This window comes from Papio anubis, chromosome 1, assembly GCF_008728515.1.
Source record: "Papio anubis isolate 15944 chromosome 1, Panubis1.0, whole genome shotgun sequence".
In the NCBI taxonomy this organism is placed as follows: domain Eukaryota; kingdom Metazoa; phylum Chordata; class Mammalia; order Primates; family Cercopithecidae; genus Papio; species Papio anubis.
In genome coordinates this window covers 90,906,882-90,926,425 of record NC_044976.1, presented here as the reverse complement: position 1 = coordinate 90,926,425, position 19,544 = coordinate 90,906,882, and the positions used below count along the sequence as shown (strand labels likewise).

The 19,544-nt window shown below is 39.9% G+C and overlaps 1 protein-coding gene across 5 annotated transcripts in view; it reads left to right on the top strand.

Moving 5' to 3' along the window:
• GLMN (glomulin, FKBP associated protein) overlaps nucleotides 1–19,544 on the top strand; it is a 60,057-nt gene that overhangs the window by 22,329 nt on the left and 18,184 nt on the right. For 4 of the 5 annotated variants that reach the window (XR_004176203.1, XR_650566.4, XM_017944666.3 and 1 more), the window contains 8 exons: nucleotides 11,208–11,395; nucleotides 13,085–13,138; nucleotides 14,720–14,750; nucleotides 14,853–14,942; nucleotides 16,132–16,173; nucleotides 16,385–16,458; nucleotides 18,225–18,309; nucleotides 19,127–19,236. Coding sequence is in view for 3 of the 5 variants with exons in the window: in XM_017944666.3 (XP_017800155.1) it covers nucleotides 11,208–11,395; nucleotides 13,085–13,138; nucleotides 14,720–14,750; nucleotides 14,853–14,942; nucleotides 16,132–16,173; nucleotides 16,385–16,458; nucleotides 18,225–18,309; nucleotides 19,127–19,236 (674 nt within the window). In the remaining 2 variants the exon portion in view is untranslated. The remainder of the gene's footprint in view (nucleotides 1–11,207; nucleotides 11,396–13,084; nucleotides 13,139–14,719; nucleotides 14,751–14,852; nucleotides 14,943–16,131; nucleotides 16,174–16,384; nucleotides 16,459–18,224; nucleotides 18,310–19,126; nucleotides 19,237–19,544) is intronic. The other variant, XM_017944668.3, reaches the window with a different exon arrangement.

Here is a 19,544-nt window from a genome sequence, read left to right as displayed (position 1 = left end):
ATTTCTTCTAGATTTTCTAGTTTATTTGCATAGAGGTGTTTATACTATTCTCTGATGGTAGTTTGTATTTCTGTGAGATCAGTGGTGATATCACCTTTATCATTTTTTATTGTGTCTATTTGATTCTTCTCTCTTTTCTTCTTTATTAGTCTTGCTAGAGGTCTATGTATTTTGCTGATCTTTTCAAAAAACCAGCTCCTGGATTCACTGATTTTTTTTTTGAAGGGTTTTTTGTGTCTCTATCTTCTTCAGTTCTACTCTCATCTTAGTTATTTCTTGCCTTCTGCTGGCTTTTAAGTTTGTTTGCTCTTGCTTCTCTAGTTCTTTTCATTGTGATGTTAGGATGTCATTTTAGCTCCTTCCTGCTTTCTTTTGTGGTCATTTACTGCTACAAATTTCCCTCTACTTACTGCTTTAAAAGTGTCCCAGAGATTCTGAAACGTGTCTTTGTTTTCATTGTTTTCAAAGAACATCTTTATTTCTGCCTTCATTTCGTTATTTACCCAGTAGTCATTCAGGAGCAGGTTGTTCAGTTTCCATGTAGTTGTACTGTTTTGAGTGAGTTTATTAATCCTGAGTTCTAATTTGATTGCACTGTGGTCTGAGAGACAGTTTGTTGTGATTTCTGTTCTTTTACATTTGCTGAGTAGTATTTTACTACCAATTATGTGGTCAGTTTTAGAATAAGTATGATGTGGTGCTGAGAAGAATGTATATTCTGTTGATTTGGGGTGGAGAGGTCTGTAGATGTCTATTAGGTCCACTTGGTCCAGAGCTGAGTTCAAGTTCTGGATATCCTTGTTAACCTTCTGTCTCATTGATCTGTGTAATATTGACAGTGGGGTGTTAAAATCTCCCATCATTATTGTGTGGGAGTCTAAGTCTCTTTGTAGGTCTCTGAGGACTTGCTTTATGAATCTGGGTGCTCCTGTATTGGATGCATATATATTTAGGATAGTTAGCTCTTCTTGTTAAAGTTATCCCTTTACCATTATGTAATGGCCTTCTTTGTCTCTTTTGGTCTTTGTTGGTTTAAAGTCTGTTTTATCAGAGACTAGGATTGCAACCCTTGCTTTTTTGTTTTGTTTTGTTTTCCATTCGCTTGGTAGATCTTCCTCCATCCCTTTATTTTGAGTCTATGTGCATCTTTGCACGTGAGATGGGTCTCCTGAATACAGCAAACTGATGGGTCTTGACTCTATCCAATTTGCCAGTCTATATTTTTTATTTGGGGCATTTAGCCCATTTACATTTAAGGTTAGTATTGTTATGATTGAATTTGATCCTGTCATTATGATGTTAGCTGGTTATTTTTCCCATTAATTGATGTGGTTTCTTCATAGCGTTACTGGTTTTTACCATTTTGCATGTTTTTGCAGCGGCTGGTACCGGTCGATCCTATTCATGTTTAGTGCTTCCTTCAGAAGCTCTTGTAGGGCAGGCCTGGTAGTGACAGAATCTCTCAGCATTTGCTTGTCTGTAAAGGATTTTATTTCTCCTTCACTTATGCACCTTAGTTTGGCTGGATATGAAATTCTGGGTTGAAAATTCTTTTCTTTAAGAATGTTGAATACTGGCCCCCACTCTCTTCTGACTTGTAGGGTTTCTGCCGAGAGATTCGCTTAGTGTGATGGGCTTCCCTTTGTGGGTAACCCAACCTTTCTCTCTGGCTGCCCTTAAAAGTTTTCCGTTCACTTCCACCTTGGTGAATCTGACAATTATGTGTCTTGGAGTTGCTCTTCTCGAGGAGTATCTTTGTGGTGGTCTCTGTATTTTCTGAATTTGAATGTTGGCCTGCCTTGCTAGGTTATGGAAGTTTTCCTGGATAATATCCTGAAGAGAGTTTTCTAACTTTGTTCCATTCTCCGTGTCACTTTCCGGTACACCAGTCAAATGTAGATTTGGTCTTTTCACATAGTCCCATATTTCTTGGAGGCTTTATTCATTTCTTTTCACTCTTTTTTCTCTAATCTTGTCCTCTCACTTTATTTCATTAATTTGATCTTCAGTCACTGATACCCTTTCTTCCACTTGATCGAATCAGCTACTGAAGCTTGTACATGCATCACGTAGTTCTCGTGCCGTGGTTTTCAGCTCCATCAGGTCACTTAAGGTCTTCTCTACACTGTTTATTCTAGGTAGCTATTCGTCTAACCTTTTTTCAAGGTTTTTAGCTTCCTTGTGACAGGTTAGAACATGCTCCTTTAGCTCGGAGAAGTTTGTTATTACTGACCTTCTGAAGCCTACTTCTGTCAACTACTTGTGAAACTCATTCTCTGTCCAGTTTTGTTCCCTTGTTGGCCAAGAGCTGTGATCCTTTGGAGGAGCAGAGGCGCTCTGTTTTTTGGAAATTTCAGGTTTTTTGCTCTGGTTTCTCCCCATCTTTGTGGTTTTATCTACCTTTGATCTTTGATGATGGTGACCTACAGATGGGGTTTTGGTGTAGATGTCCTTTTTATTGATGATGATGCTATTCCTTTCTGTTTGTTAGTTTTCCTTCTAACAGTCAGACCCCTCAGCTGCAGGTCTGTTGGAGTTTGCTAGAGGTCCACTCCAGACTCTGTTTGCCTGGGTATCACCAGTGGAGACTGCAGAACAGCAAATATTCCTGCCTGAACCCTCCTCTGGAAGCTTTGTCCCAGAGGGGCACCCGCCTGTTTGAGGTGTCTGTCGGCCCCCTACTGGAAGGTGTCTCCCAGTCAGGCTACATGGGGGTCAGGGACCTACTTGAGAAGGCAGTCTGTCCATTATCGGAGCTCAGCAGCCATACTGAGAGAACCACTGCTCTCTTCAGAGCTGTCAGACAGGGATGTTTAAGTCTGCAGAAGCTGTCTGCCACCTTTTGCCCTGTCCCCAGAGGTGGAATCTATAGAGGCAGTAGGCCTTGCTGAGTTGTGGTGGGCTCCGCCCAGTTCGTGCTTCCAGGCCTCTTTGTTTACACTGTGAGCTACTCAAACCTCAGTAGTGGCGGACGCCCCTTCCCCTGTCCAGCTGCAGCCTCACAGGTCAATCTCAGACTGCTGTGCTAGCAGCGAGCAATGCTCCGTGGGTGTGGGATCCACCAAGCCAGGCACGGGAGGGTATCTCCTGGTCTGCCGGTTACTAAGACTGTGGGAATAGCACAATATTTGGTCAGGAGTATACCGTTGCTCCAGATACAGTCTGTCATGGCTTCCCTTGGCTAGGAAAGGGAAATGCGCTGACCCCTCGTGCTGACCCCTCGTGCTTCCCGGGTGAGGCGATGCCCCACCCTGCTTCAACTTGCCCTCTGTGGGCTGCACCCACTGTCCAGCCAGTCCCAATGAGATGAACCAGGTACCTCAGTTGGAAATGCAGAAATCACCCATCTTCTGCATCAGTCTCGCTGGGAGCTGCAGACCGGAGCTGTTTCTATTCAGCCATCTTGGAAGTGACTCCTTTTTTTTTTTGAGACAGAGTCTTGCTCTGTCACCCAGGCTGTGGTTCAATGGCACGATCTCAGTTCTCTGCAATCTCCACCTCCTAGGTTCAAGCAATTCTCCTGCCTTAGCCTCCCAAGTAGCTGGGATTACAGGCACCCGCCACCACGCCTGGCTAATTTTTTGTATTTTTAGTAGAGATGGAGTTTCGCCATGTTGGCCAAGCTGGTCTCAAACTCCTGACCTCAGGTGATCCACCCGCCTCAGCCTCCCAAAGTCAGGAATTACAGGTGTGAGCCACTGCACCCTGCCACAAGGTGATTTTAATGTACAAAGTGACTTTAATGATGGACATAGAATTTAAGCTGGGTAAGGAGTGAAGTTAGGACATACTAAATGCAAGAGACAGTGAAAAGGTGATTGGATCATTAGGTTGTAGAACCTGATGTGGGTGACAAATGTTTGGAGTTAGGTTACTAAAAGGGGTGAACTGAAAAAATAGGTGTAAAGAATAGGATGCTTGAAAATAGTATTATGGAAAGATTATAGTTACTAGCATCAATGTCTGGGGTGTGAACATGAGAGGGTGTTCTAAAGGAGAGAGTAGAGGCCAAGGTCATTGGACTAGAGAAAATAGATTTCTGAGATTTCTTTGGTTGTACGTTTAAATCCCACAGAATGATAATGTTGGAAAGCCACGTGATGGGGTGACCTTGGGGTCTACTAACTGCAACAAGGAGGGGTAGAAATGGTAAAGTCATAAAAAATGAGTTTCAGAGTTGAGGGAGTTTTAGAGAGGATGGGGAGAGAATGGTGTAGAAGCAGCAAGGAGAACAGATGTATTCCCAGGCTCAGTGGTACAATGGGTATAGATGAAAAATATAGCAGTCTTTGAAGGGTTGCAGAGAAAGCAGTTGTTTTCAGATGAGAGCCAATTTTCATTTAGGAGAGATGGAAAAAGGGGTAATATGAAGGGATGCTAGAAGTTTATGGGAATAAATTCTGAAGATGAGAGATGACTTGGTGACTGATATAATTAGGAATACATAATTAGGTTCATGCTGATGGTCACGATAATAGTGAAGAGGCTGTGAGGGATGAAGAAGGAGAGGTGAAGGGTTTTCTCTGGAGCACACAAAAGTCTGGGGGCTCTTCATTGTTGCCAGTGCTAGAGTACAGTGCCATCTCCTGGAGGTGGTATAAGCACCATCACCTATGATGCGTATTTTGAGAAGACAACTATGAAAGTTGGAAACTATTAGAGGAAATCTGGTGATGCAGAAAAACCAAACTCAGTTTCTCCTACTATAGTCATAACAAGTTTCTGACACCAGATGTATGGAGTTCCCCTGCCCTGCCCCCTGCACTTCACAGCAAGCAAGCAAGCAGTTCTACCGTGGACACCAATTGGGTGTCCTCTAATTAAATTCCAACATTACCTACCTGGAGACAGTGTCAGATTTCACAGGTTGAGGACTGAATCCCTCAAGACTGCCCCCACTTCCAATGCCAGTCTCAAGCCGCAGGATGTTTTACCTGTGCTCTGACTGACTGGCTATAAATCAAGATTCCCAGGACCCCTTCTTGGGTTTGATTAATTTGCTAGATAGGCTTACAGAACTCAGGGAACTGCTTACTTACATTTAGTGGTTTACTGTAAAGAATATTACTAAGGATACAGATGAAGAGATGCATAGGGCTTAGGTATAGGGGAGGAGGTACCAAGTTTCCATACCCTTCCTGGATGCACCACCCTACTGGAAACTTCGTGTGTTCAGCTTCCAGAAGCTTTCTGAATCTGATCATTTTGGGTTTTTATGGAGGCTTCATTATGTAGGAATGATTAATTACATCATTGACCATTGGTAATCAACTTAATCTTCAGCCCCTCTCCTTTACTGAGGTGGGATGGGGGTGGGGCTGTGGGACTGAAAGGTCCAACCTTCTAATCACAGGGTTGGTTCCCTTGGCAACCAGCTCCCATCCTGAGGCTATCCAGGAGACCCAGCCATCAGTCAACTCAACAGCATAAAGACACTTATCACTTTGGAGATTCCAAGGATTTTAGGAGTTATATCCCAGGAAGTGGGAACAAAGAGCAAATATATATTTCACAGTATCACAGATGTTAAATCTGGGAGTGATGTAATCAAACTGTGTTTAGGATTCATCACTTTAAAGGAAGATGACTAACGGGGATAAAATTGGAAGTAGGGAAGCCTTAGGAGTTAAGCAAGAAATGATGGGACAAGAGTATAGATGTATGGATATAGTTTTTGTTTGTTTCCTTTTTTTAATTGACTAAATTTAGGGTACATTCTGTTATTAAGTTAAAGATGAAGAAAGGGCAGATTTGAGAACTTCATAGTAGGTAAAACTGGCAAAATTTGGTCATTGATTGGATTTTGAATAGAACATGGATGAGGGTTTTTGCTTGCATAACTGGGCAGATGAAGGTGCCAATACTTGAGATAGAGAATACAGAGCAAGAATCTGGGGGTCTTGAGCTTTTAAATAAAATGTATTATAAAAATTTAAAAACATTCAGAAAAGTACTAAAAATAACATAGCACATGCCCATGTACCCATCACCCAGCTTCAATAATTATGAACATTTTGCCAGTTTTGTTTTATCTATCCTCCTCCTTTTCTTGCTGTGGTATAACAAGTCCTAAACATAATTCATCTGTAAGTCTTTAAGGATGCTTCCCTAATGATAAGGGCTTTTTTTAAAAAACAAATAACCACCATGTCATCATGACACCTAAGAAGATTTTATTACCTTTTGTTAAAATTTTTTGAGACAGGGTTTCACTCCCATTGCCTAAGCTGAAGGAAGTGGCATGATCTCGGCTCACTGAAACCTCTGCCTCCCGGGCTCAAGCAATTCTCCTGCCTCAGCCTCACTGCAGGCACACATAGTCCCACCTGGCCAATTTTTGTATTTTTGGTAGAGACGGGGTTTTACCATGTTACCCAGGCTGGTCTCGAACTCCTGGGCTCAAGCGATCTGGCTGCCTTTGGCTTCCCAAAGTGCTGGGATTACAGGCGAGAGCCACTATTCCCGGCCTAATACCTAACAAGATTAACAATAATTTTTTAATGTGTATCTAATAACCAGAGAGAGAGTAGGTTTTTAAGGAATTTAAAATATATTTTAATATGTAAAATATATGTATATTTAATATAGAATTATATGTAACTGCGTGTATATATACTTTTTGAGTTAGGGTCTCGCTCTGTGGCCTAGGCTGGAGTGCAATGGCACAACCATAGCTCACTGCAGCCTCAACCTCCCAGGCTCAATTGATCCTTCCACCTCAGCCTCCTGAGTAGCTGGGACTTACAGGCATGCACTAGCATGCCTGGCTAATTTAAAATTTTGTTTTGTAGAGGTGAAGTCTTACTGTGCTGTACAGACTGGTCTTGAACTCCTGGGCTCAAGTGATCCTCCCACCTTGGCTTCCCAAAGTGCTGGAATTACAGGTCTGAGCCACCGTACCTGGCCAGGAGATACTTTGAATAAGATGGGTTGAGATTACCTAAAGAGGTGGCAAGAGAAAAGGGCTCAGGAGTGAACTCTAGAGAGTACCGGCACTTAAAATGAGCCCAAGAAAGAAGTCAGAAGTGGTAGAAATACACAGAAACTGGTGTAGTAGAGTTTCAGAAGGATAGAGGTGATCAGTACTGTTACATGCAACATAGAGGTACGCTGAAAAGCATCCATTGGATTTAGGAAGTAAGATGGCATTGTTAATCTTAGCAAGAAAAGTTTAAGTATAGTGCTGGAGACAAATCAGAATGGAGTTGATAGAAGAATGAATGACAGATGAGAAAAAGGTGATGACTAGTGTAAGCTATTCTTTGAAAGAGTTAGGTGAATAAGGAAGGAGGTAATAGCTAGAAGACATGAGCTAAGGGTAGGAAGGTAATGGAGATCGGAAGACTTGAGCATGTTTATAGCTGTTGGGGTGCAAACTGTTGAGAGAAAAATACAAGTGTTTATGAGATAACTGAAATAATGTGGCTTATGAGCAGATGGCTGGACATAGTATCAAGGAAGTAAGGAAGGTCCTAGAGAGGAAGAACTAATGGGTATCAAGGTAAGAAAACATGTTGAGAAATACGTAGCAGGAATGGGAACTTACAATTGAGAGGAATCAAACCCACTGGCCTTGAATTTCTAGGTGAAGGAGAGATGATGTCTTAATAGTCTTAATAATGAGGAGGTAGAAATGGGCATTGAGTAAAAGGGCTTAAGGAAACTGGTAAAGGTTTAGAATACTGAGGGGAAAGGAAAGAGATGGTGGAAGGCCATGGAAGCATGAGTCAGCAGTACTGAGCACTCAGTGGTGCTTGGAGACCACAACTGTAGTGGTAACAGTCTGTATTTTTTTATCCAGCAATACTCAGCTCCCTGTGTGTAGAAGTAGAGAAGGTAGACTGTAGTTATTTTTCCAAGGCTGGCATTTTTCTGGGTAGATACTGCTGAAGGAAATACAGGGTGCAGATAGTTCAACTGGTCAATAATCCATGATCCAGGTTGGATAGGTAAAGAAGGGGTTAGGAGGGGATGCCTAGGTAGGTCGAAATGAAGGAATCACAGGACTGGAGAAGTCAGAAGTAGAAAAGCAGATTGCTAGGAGAGGGAGGGTGAGAGATTTTTGGTCAGAAAATGGGGTATTGGAGTTTAAAGTATCAAATGCAGAATAGTTCCAGATGTTCAGAGATCTGGCATGGGATTAGGTACTAAAATGGATTAGAACTAAAGGTCACTAGAATTTAGAAATTGAGAACCATGAGAGTAGATGCAGTGACTTGCTGCTTGATTGAAAAATAATAATAAAGGACCATGAGACTAGCCTGTTATAGGGTTTATCTGCATGAACATTCAATTTTCCCAGGATCATAGCAGGAGTTGGGTAGAGAAAAAGATTATGAGAAGGTGCCAGAGTCTTCAGTGAATGTCAGGAAATTACCAGGAAGTCAGCATATGACAGAGAAAAGGACAGTATGTTATCTGCATCAAAGGAAGATGTGCTTTTGTTGAAAAGTACAGAAAAAGCCAATACTACAAAACTATGCTAGGCCCCTACCTGTACTCCCCAGCCAACAGCTGCCTTCCGGACCCTGTGGTATAAAAGGTGTGAGAATGAGCATCTCCCACCAGAAATCAGACAGGTTTAGTTAAGGCAGTGAGGCAGAACAGGCATCCTGTGAAGAGACTGAGGATGTAGGTGAGTGGTTCTAAAATCTCAGTAGAAGGAACATGGCAAGTACAAAGAGCCAGCAGTGAGGATGCACAGAGCAGTCTAGAAGTAGAGGTGAGACCAGCTAGGAGATGAAATGAGGAGATGTCTTCTGTTCTGTGCTGGAGAAGTACTGGTAAGTGTGGTGTGTTTGGGATTCACTGGCCTCAGCCATCCTTACTTTGGTACAAGTTATTTTGGTACAGAACCACTAGAATGTCCCAAAGGCTGTAGTACAGGAACATTCCTGAAAGGACAAAAGCTGCCATGAATTTTGAGAAATTGTATGGTGGCAGGTACAGCCTGGGTCTGAGCAAGACTGCTGGATGGTGTGTGGGTAGATAGTGAAGGCCCAGATTTGGGAACAGATTGGACCTCAGATATCCAGAGCAGCACTGTAGAATCTAGTTGCATATAATGATGTTTTTAAAAGGGTATCCTAGGCTGGGCACGGTAGCTCACGCCTGTAGGCCCAGGCCTTTGGGAGGCTAAGGCGGCAGATCACTTTAGCCCAGGAGTTCAAGACCAGCCTGGGCTACCATGGTGAAACCCCATCTCTATAAAAAAAAAATAAAAGTAAAATAAAATAGTGGGCGTGGTGGCATGTACCTGTAGTCCCAGCTACTCAGGAGACTGAGGAAGGTGGATTGCTTGAGCCTGGGGAAGTCAAGGCTGCAGTGAGCCATGATCATGCCACTACACTCCAGCCTGAGTGACAGAGTGAGACCTTGTCGCCAAAAAAAAAAACCAACCAACCAAACAAAAAAAAACAGGGCTACCTTACTCTGGAAGAAACACATGTAGCATTGGCTGGATAAAGAAATGAAGCTTCATGATGAAGGACATTTGGAATCAGTGCAATAAACTTTTTGTCTTGTAGCTATAACAAGAATGCATGGCTTTGAAAATCACTGCAGCAGTATATATTTAGCATCTGGTTGCTGAATAGCAGTCTCTTGTGACTGAGGATGATTTTCCATGGTTCCTTTTTGTATTCTGAAATGACTAATGGAGCCATCTGGGATCAGCAGATTTTAACTCCCTGAAGGCTGGAAAAGACTTACTTGGCTTTATAATTCCCCACAAAGTCAGGCCCGGCGCTTTGCACTTAAGTGTTTATTGAATAAAAGAGTGACTTGTGTGGAAGTTATTCATTCTGCTTTAGCTGTTTTTGTCATTCATTCCCTTTTAACTCCTATATGGTAGTTTGTTGTGACTTTAACTTTCTTATGCTTTTTTTGTGGAGCTGCTCAATAAATATTTGACATAGGTATTATGCCGTTTTATGGCTTATCCAGTGTCACATAGCTAGTGAGTGGCAGAGCCAAAGCTCAAAATCAATTTCAGTGGATTCTGAAGGTCAGGTGCTTTGCGGTACACTAGAATTAGTACCAGTAAAAGAGGCATAGGGGTGATCCTGTTTCCTGAGCATAAAGCTTTATTTAGCCCTGTGGTCCTACCCACTCATGCAAGGATGCTTCTTTCTCATCTGACATGAGAGCCCAGATGACTTGAGAGATCAACAGTGTCTCCTCAACGCTGCCCTGCCCAGCGTTCCTGCAGCCCGCTCTCTACAGGCAGACAGTGTCAGTGGAACGTTGTTCCTGGAGTATTCTTCATTTTAGTTGCTTTACCCTTGCTTCATATATTTGTGTGTCTCACATTTTAGATTGCGTTCAAATATCTGTGAAGCACTTTTTTAAAAAAAAATTGTGGTAAAATATACATAAAATTCATCATTTTAAACTTTTTTTAAACTATGATTCTGAATTTAGAATACTTCTGATGTATAAAATGCTATGTAAAATACGATTTTGCTGTTGGCTTCTGTATTAGTTTTTCACTGCTATATAACAAATTCCTATAAACTTAGCAGTTTAAAACAGCGTACCTTTGTTATCTCACAGTTTCTATGGATCAGGAGTCCAGCCACAGCTTAATTGGGTCCTCTGCTCAGGGTCTTATTGGGCTACAGGCCAGTTGTTGACTGGGCCTGTGGTCTTTATCAGAAGCTTAACTGGGAAAGATCCACTTCCAGGTTTCCGCTGTTGGCAGAATTCATTTCCTCCAAGCTGTAGGACTGAGGTGCCCATTTTCTTGCTGGCTGTCAGCGAGGGACCACATTTAGCTTCTAGGATCTGCCTGTAGTTGGTCCCTTGCCATGTAGTTCTGTCTATGAGCCTTCTCATAACATGGCAGCTTAGTTCTTTAAAGCCAGCAAGGGAGAGTTTCTGACTCTCAGGGAAGGCCTGGACCCCCTTTAAAAATCTACCTGATTAAGTTAGGGCCACCCAGGATGGTTTCCTTTCTGAATAACTCAAAATCAACTGATTTGGGACCTTAATTACTTCTGTAGAAACCCCTTCACTTTTGTCTTATAATCTAATCATGGGAGTGATATCTTGGCATATTCTGTTGGTTGAAAGCAAGTCTCGTAGGTCCCACTTATGCTCAAAGGGAGTGATTACACTCCCCTTGGTGAGAATATGGAGTCTGAAAACGGGGCAGGGGGCATCTTAGAGTCTGTGTGCTACGATTTCCTTTTTTATCCATTTCATAGGGTTTTTTATCAGCAATTGGACACCCTTTCCCCAAAATGATTTTTAATCATGGAAGGAAAAAGAGAACTTGGAATTACCTTGAATTTGAAGAAGAAGAAGATAAACAGTTAGCAGACTCAATGGCTTCTCTGGCATATCTAGTATTTGTACAGGGCATCCGTATTGATCAGCTTCCAATGGTCTTAAGGTAAGAGTTAGTGTTTGGTTTATTCATGTATTCCAAAAGGAGTTTCATAAAATTCTCATCTATCTAATGTCCAATATATGCATATTAACACACTAATACATTTTAAATAAATAATAAAGGCTATTTTTAATAAGAATGGTCCCAGCTATAATCTGTTAAAGATAGCAGTAGACAAGTAATGAAAGTGGGGGATGTTGAAATAGGTGTAAGGGAATGGTGGGGACAAGAATCAGAAGATGATAAACTGGGCTTGGTTTTGAAGCTTTTGAGACCACCCTGGAACTAGCCAGGTACCCAGGGGTATCATCATCTTTTCACTGGATTACTGCTGTAATCCTAAGTGGATATTAATATATCCACTTCGACTGCCTTTTAATTTAACACATTCTCAACATACCAGAAAGTGAAGCCTTAAAAGAAGTCCCTTACTGAAAACCCTCCAGTGGCTTCGTATTGCTTTAAGAATAATGTCTTAATGCCTTTGCATAACTTCTGAGACAAACTTATGCTTGGTCTGTTCCCTGCTTGATTGACCTGATTCATCTCCTACCACCTTTCCTCTTGTTTGCTATGCGCCAGTGACACAGACCTTCTTTTGTTTCTTGTTTAAATGTTATGCGTTTTCCAGCTATTTGGCCTTTGTATATGCTTAAAATTATCTTTATCCTTAAATGTCACTTTCTGAGCAAAGCCTTCACTCACCACCCAATTTAGGTTGAATCCTTCCATTATAATTACCTTGACCTTGTCTTCTTTTCCCACAATGTTCGTTAAAATTATTTTTTAAATATATAATTTTATAATGTAATATCTTCTGGACTTTGAGTTCTGTGATAATAAGGATTGTGTTTTTGTCTCTAAGCATTGGGTGTTTGTGTGAGTTTGTATATTTATGAATATACCTAGGAGTATATTTGTATGTAAATGTTGCGATAATGGCTATCATTTGCATGTGCACCATGTATGAAACATTATGCTAATAACTTTATATGCATTATCTCATCCTTATAATAAGCCTGTGAAATAGAGCATTCTTTCATTTTACAGATGAAAATAACAGGCTTAGACAGGTTAATATACCACCGAAGATCTAACTACTTTGTGGCATAAGGTGGGATTCAGACAGCTCTGTCTGACCCCAGAGCCTGTACTCTTAAGCATCACAGTCTATCACCAAAATAACTTATACAGCATATGTGTATTGATTTGCTAGGGCTCCTGTAAAAAAGTGCTACCAACTGGATGGTTAAAATAACAGAAATAGTTTGTCTCATAGTTCTGGAGGCTCCTTCTGAAGGTTGTGAAGGAGAATCTTCTCCATTCCTCTCCCCTGGCTTCTGGTGATTTGCTCGCAATCTTTGATGGTCTTTGGCTTGTAGATGCATTATCCTGTTCTCTGCCTTCATGTTCATATGCTGTTCTCCCTGTGTGCTTGTGTCTGTCTCCAAACTTTCCTTTTTTATAAGGACAACAGTCATATTGGATTAGGGCCCACCCTAATAATCTCACTTTAAATTGATTCCCTCCATAAAAACCCCTATCTCCAAATAAGGTCAGATTCTGAGGTACTGGAGGTATGGACTCTAACATATGTTTTTTGGGGGAGATACAATCCAACCCATAACAGTATGTATGTGCGTACATCTCTGTGTGTGTATTATATATATATTTGTTTTGTTTCTATTTTAGCCCATTGTACCTTTTGCAGTTTAATATGGGGCATATTGAAGTCTTTTTGCAAAGGTAAGATCATTTAGATGGTATCTCAAAATGAAATAGTGTTAAAATAGTCCTTGTTAAGATCAGCAGAGACTGCCTTCTCTTTGCTAGGCTCTAATTAATTAATTGGTTATTTTATAGAACAGCTTGGCAAATAATTCACGAGAGAGACAGAAATGAGTCAAAGAGGTTTTACACCAAAGTCTCTTTTATTTTAAACCTAAGACAGTATTAAGATTTTGTCTTAAGGGCTTTTCCAGTCATCTCTTTCTAAGGTTTCTTCCCTTATTCCAAAAGTTGGTAATTAAAACACCCCTACCCTACTGCATCCTCCTCCATCTTAAGGAAGGGCAGTCAATAAAAGACATTCATCCGTATTTTTCCTTCATGGACACAGTCTGTGAATTGCATCAAAAGGAAGGAGGTGTCTTGACTTCCACTTTTTATAATTGAGATTATTGACAGTGATATCATTTAATTACAACTTTTCTCGTTTGAGGTGCTAAGCAGCAGGACTTTCTATTTAAAAAAAAAAAAAAAAAAAAGGCCAGGCATGGTGGCTCACGCCTGTAATCCCAGCACCTTGGGAGACCAAGGCAAGAGGATTGCTTTACCCCAGGAGTTCGAGGCCAGTCTCTCTCTCTACAAAAAATCTGAAAAATTAGCCAGGTGTGGTGGCGCATGCCCGTTGTCCCAGCTACTTGGGAGGCTGAGGTGAAAGAATTGCCTGTACCGCGGAGGTCTAGGCTGCAGGGAGCAGAGATCACACCACTGCAGTCCAGCCTGGGCAACAGAATAAGACCCTGTCTCGAAAGAAAAAAAAAGGAAATTACAGAGTAACAAGTATACATAATTTCTAGACAGAAATTAAAGAATTTCGCAAAACTGTATGCTTTGTTTTCTTTCACTATAACATGTAACATGTTTAAATTATCCCCTGAGATCAGTTAGGGCTTTGCAATTATCCTCCTGGAACACTAGTGACAGTTTATCAATCCCATCTCTTACCAGGTGAAGGAAGATTTGTAACATGGCAATGTGCAAATCTTCAGCATACAAGGCAGGAATTTCCAAGGGTCTCCTGGCACAAGTAGTTACTAACTCTGTAAATTTGCTGTATTTTGTATGTGTTAATGATTTTATATTCATTACATTTAGTTTCTGTTATTCATACAGTGATAGTATGTATTGTTTTGAATCTTAAGTCCTATATTCTTGAGATTTCCAGACTGCATAGTCATTGAATCTTTTTTTGAATAAAAAGAATTGGAAAGATTTTACAGAACAATCAAATGGAATATATAGCATTGGTTATATCAGGTATAGTTAGTTTCTTAGCGCTTGCTGTTGGAGATCTATCGTTTTGAAGTTAGGAAATAATCCCTGAATAGATTTATTTTGGTCAGATTTAGTGGTCTTAGCCAAACCAAAAGACAGATCAAAGATGGATTAAAACTTTTGATCAAGTTCTTCAACAGAATTTCTCCTTAATGATACGCATTTTAAAAGTGTTAAAATTTCAAGTTTTGCTGTGTTTTTCATCAGATGAAGTATCCTTCTAAAATAGTTTACAAATTCATGATAAATTATAATATTATTTTTCAGAACAGAAGAGTCTGTTATCTCCAAAGGATTGGTAAGATGTTTGTTCCCATTATAACTTAAATACATAGTCTTGTCAACAAATAACAGCTGTTGACTTCACTATATATGTATCTGCATATATTTTAATCTGTAGGAGCTGCTGGAGAATAGTTTATTGAGAATAGAAGACAGTAGTCTACTTTACCAGTACTTAGAAATCAAGAGTTTTCTTACAGTACCTCAGGTAAATAAAATATGTATTCTAATATTGAAAATAGCCCTTTGCCTGTTCTGAACTTAAAGTAAGGTCTTTTCTGATTCCTTTCCCACTCTCTTCTCTGCAACCTTTGAAAACTCTGGTGTAATGCTGTCCAGTAGAACTTTGACAATATGAAAGCCACTAACCAAACTGAACACTTGAGATGTGACTAAGGAACTAAGTTGTTTTGTGTGTGTTTGTGTGTGTTATTTTTTTTTTTTTGAGACGGAGTCTCGCTCTGTCACCCAGGCTGGAGTGCGGTGGCACTATCTCGGCTCACTGCAACCTCCACCTCCCGGGTTCACACCATTCTCCTGCCTCAGCCTCCTGAGTAGCTGGGACTACAGGCGCCCACCACCACGCCCGGCTAATATTTTTGTATTTATAGTAGAGATTGAGTTTCGCCGTGTTAGCCAGGATGGTCTCGATCTCCTGACCTTGTGATCCGCCCGCCTCCCAAAGTGCTGGGATTACAGGCGTGAGCCACTGCGCCCAGCTGGAACTGAGTTTTAAATTTAAATTTTAATTTGTTTAAACATGGATAGCTATTAGAGGCCACCATTATAGATAGCACAGCATCCAGTAGAAAAGCGTAACTTTCTTCTTTCAGTACTTTATTTCTGTAGGGATCTTGGAAAATGAAGCTCCTTTATGTTTCTCATAACTCAAGTTCTCAGGACTCCATCCAAGGCATCCACTGACTCATTACCATAAAGACTAATATACATTTTGTTTTTCCCTCCTATGGTTTATTTTGCCCAGTACTCTTTGTTATGATATCCAAGGACATCCTTAGATTTCAGTGTGGGAACTGGTTTTCCTGATACTTAAATAGAAAAACATGGTTTTTGTTAACATATTGTTTGATTGTTTTTAATTAATAAATTATATTTCTGTGGGTTTGATTTCATTTTCTTGCCACTGTAGACATAATTGAAAATTATCATTTGCTTTTAAAAGTACGCTTTGTGACACTCTACTCAATATCACTTAAAAAATCAATTGTAGTTAGCTTTCTGGAATGGAAGGCTTAGGGAAAAATTAATTTACTTCACTTTTAAATCTGCTACCCTCACTTCTCTGAATTTTTAGTAACCTATTGATGTATTGTAGTTGTTTGTTTGCAGTCAGTATAATCTGTTTACATCTGAATTTTACATTTTTTTATTTCCAGGGCTTAGTGAAAGTAATGACACTTTGCCCCATTGAGACACTGGTATGTAAATGTTTGGAGACTAAAGAATAATGAGTTACAATGAGAAAATTTGACAAATAATTTAATCTTCTTTTTAAAATTTTTAATTTGTAAAATTTTTATATATTTAGGAGGTACAAGTGTGGATTTATTACATGCATGAAATGGATAGTGATGAAGTCTGGGCAATCTTTATTCATTTGATATAATAATATTGTTTGTTCCATTTTAGAGGAAAAAGAGTTTAGCTATGCTTCAGCTGTATATTAACAAGTTGGATTCACAAGGCAAATATACATTATTTAGGTATGTATCAAGCATGGCTAATTGCTAAGTGTGTGGTTGATTAAAAATGATGTTAATGCCATGTAATTGTTTTAGGGCATAGTGTGTCGGTATGTTTTACATGTAATTCAACTCTGGTTGGAAGCCATATTATACATTCTCAGTGATGGCTAGAGAAAGGGTTAATCAAATATTTCAGATACATACTATATATGTCTATATTTTGTATGACTAATAGTATATATTGCAGTTCAATCAATTGGAATACTCTAAATTTGAAATAGACCTAAAAATAATTAAACTGGGATGATGCTCCTGCTAGAACTTTATGTATGTCACTAATCTCCATTACTCACAGTTGAAATTGATGGCTTTGGAATTACAACTTTGATAGGCTATGCACTATGTTAATAGTAAGAGCTTACTAATAGTGCTCTTTGAGGTGGATAAGATTCTAGCAACTCACTAAAGATTGGTAAACTTGCTAATTTTCTGTGAAGAGCCAAATGATAAATATAGGTTTTATGGGCTATACAGTCTCTGTTGCAACTGCTCAATGTTGACTTTGTATTGGGGATGGGTGTGTTCCAGTAAAACTTTATTGATAAAATTGGGCAGCAGGCTGGATTTGCTAAAATGTCTTACTTGGGATTGGCCAGTATTAGCACTGTTGTTTTTGTGGGGGTGCAGCAGTGTGATCATGGCTCACTGCAGCCTTGACCCTTGACCTCCCAGCTTCAGGTTATCCTCCCACCTCAGCCTCCCAGGTAGCTGGGACTACAGGTGCATGCCATCATGCCCAACTAATTTTTTTGTGGAGACAAGATTTTTCCATGTTACCCAGGCTGGTCTCAAACTCCTGGGCTCAAGCGATTCACACCTACCTCAGCCTCTCAAAGTGTTGAGATGACATGCGTGAGCCACCATGCCCAGCCAACACTCTTGATCCTATCTTTTCTTGTTGTTCTATTGACAGTAAGAGCAAGTTTATGAAATCTCAATTCTTAGGTATTATACTAGCTTTCCTATTCTATTCTATCTGTAGCTCTACCAATAAATCCCCTTTTTTTCTTAAGCTAGTCATACCTAGTTTTTTTTTTTTTTGCGCAATTAAGCTACTCTAGCACTAGACTACTTTCACAGGAAAGAATTTGGGGATTTTTTAGACTATTATGTTAGTGTCCTTTCTTGCCATGTTAAATTATTGTAACTATGGGCATAAAAATATTCAAATTTGGTTTGATAGAAATGGCTTGTTGGAAGATCCAGTTATAAATAAGAATTTATGGGCCAGGTGCGGTGGCTCATACCTGTAATCCCGGGACTTTGGGAGGCTGAGGCGGGCGGATCACGAGGTCAGGAGTTTGAGACAAGCCTGGCCAACGTGGTGAAACCCCGTTCTACTAAAAATATAAAAAATTAGCCAGACATGGTGACTGGCACCTGAAATCCCAGCTGCTCGGGAGGCTGAGGCAGGAGAATCACTTGAACTGGGAGGCAGGGGTTATAGTGAGCCGAAATTGTGCCATTGCACTCCAGCCTGGGCAACAGGGTGAGACTCTGTCTAAAAAAAATAAAAATAAAAAAATAAGTTACCATTTAGTGAGAACAATAACTATTACAGGTGGCTTCGTAATTGGTTGATCACCTTGCTAATTACCATTACTGTGGGGTTTTTATTCCTAGAAGTAACACATGGCCTCTTTGAATTTGTAAGACTTTTATCACCATTTAATTCTAATGCCATCCAGAATAATTTCACATGTATTGTAATTTTTGCTTTCAAGGTGCTTATTGAATACAAGTAATCACTCTGGTGTGGAGGCTTTTATTATTCAAAATATCAAAAATCAAATTGACATGTCATTAAAGGTAAGAACATAGCCAAAGTGTCAATTGCCAATTTATTTTGTAGGGTATATTTATTCATATGTAGAATACATTTAATGTGAGTTATTGCTCTATCTCTAGTATTAATTACTATTACTTAAATATTAAGGCATATTTTTTCCCCTATTTCTACTATGTTTTAAAAACTCTGAATTTGGAAATTTTGTTAACTGTAAGTTTAAATTGTATTCTTTGAGCTTTTTTTTTTTTTTTTTCATACAGGGTTTCACTCCTGTCACCCAGGTTGGGTGCAGTGGCACGATCTCAGCTCACTGCAACCTCCACCTCCTGGGCTCAAGCAGTCCTCCCAAATCAGCCTCCTGAGTAATTGGGACTGCAGGTGCCCACCACTGCACCTGGCTGAATTTTGACTTTGTAGAGATGGAGTTTCACCGTGTTGCCCAGGCTTGTCTTGAACTCCTGAGCTCAAGTGATCCACCTGCCTTGGCCTCCCAAAATGCTGGGATTACAGGTGTGAGTCATCACTCTGGGCCTCTTTTAGCTGATATTGTGGCTTCTTTTTGTTTTGTTATATGCTTCTGAAAAATGAATGGAAACTTAAGTCTCTTCTGTTTGTGAGTACTCAGTAATTCTACATGGAAAACAGAGTGACCAGTGTTCTCAAACTGGCAGGGTTTGTTCCTGGTGTCTGGGAAGTGAATGAAAGTATGGAAATTAAAGTTAAAAAATATATTTTAAATGTGCAATTCTTTATTTTCGTAGTGTCAAGGTATTAGAAAAACACATGAATTATCAAGCTATTATTTAAAGCCTTTCTCAATTTTTCGTTGTTTTTCAGAGAACACATAACAACAAATGGTTTACAGGACCACAGTTGGTTTCCCTTCTTGATTTGGTACTTTTTCTTCCAGAGGGTGCGGAAACAGATTTACTGCAAAACTCAGATAGGTGAGGTGACCATTACTGAAGTTCACATAGTGAATTCAGAATAAAATGGGAAACATCTGCTTAGGGAACCTAAAGTAATAAAATGTCTTTTCCTGTGATTTTATGATTTATGGCTAATTCATTAAGTTACATAAAGATTTTTCATATATAAGTGATTTGATAATGTGTAGAAACAAAATAAAAAGCTCCTCTTTCTAGGTGAATGACCAACACCAGGATTTGATAGCTTTTATGTACCCAGCGTTCCACAGAAATTTGCAATGACAGCATTTGTGACTTAAAACTAAAAATCTGTGTATGTATGTAAT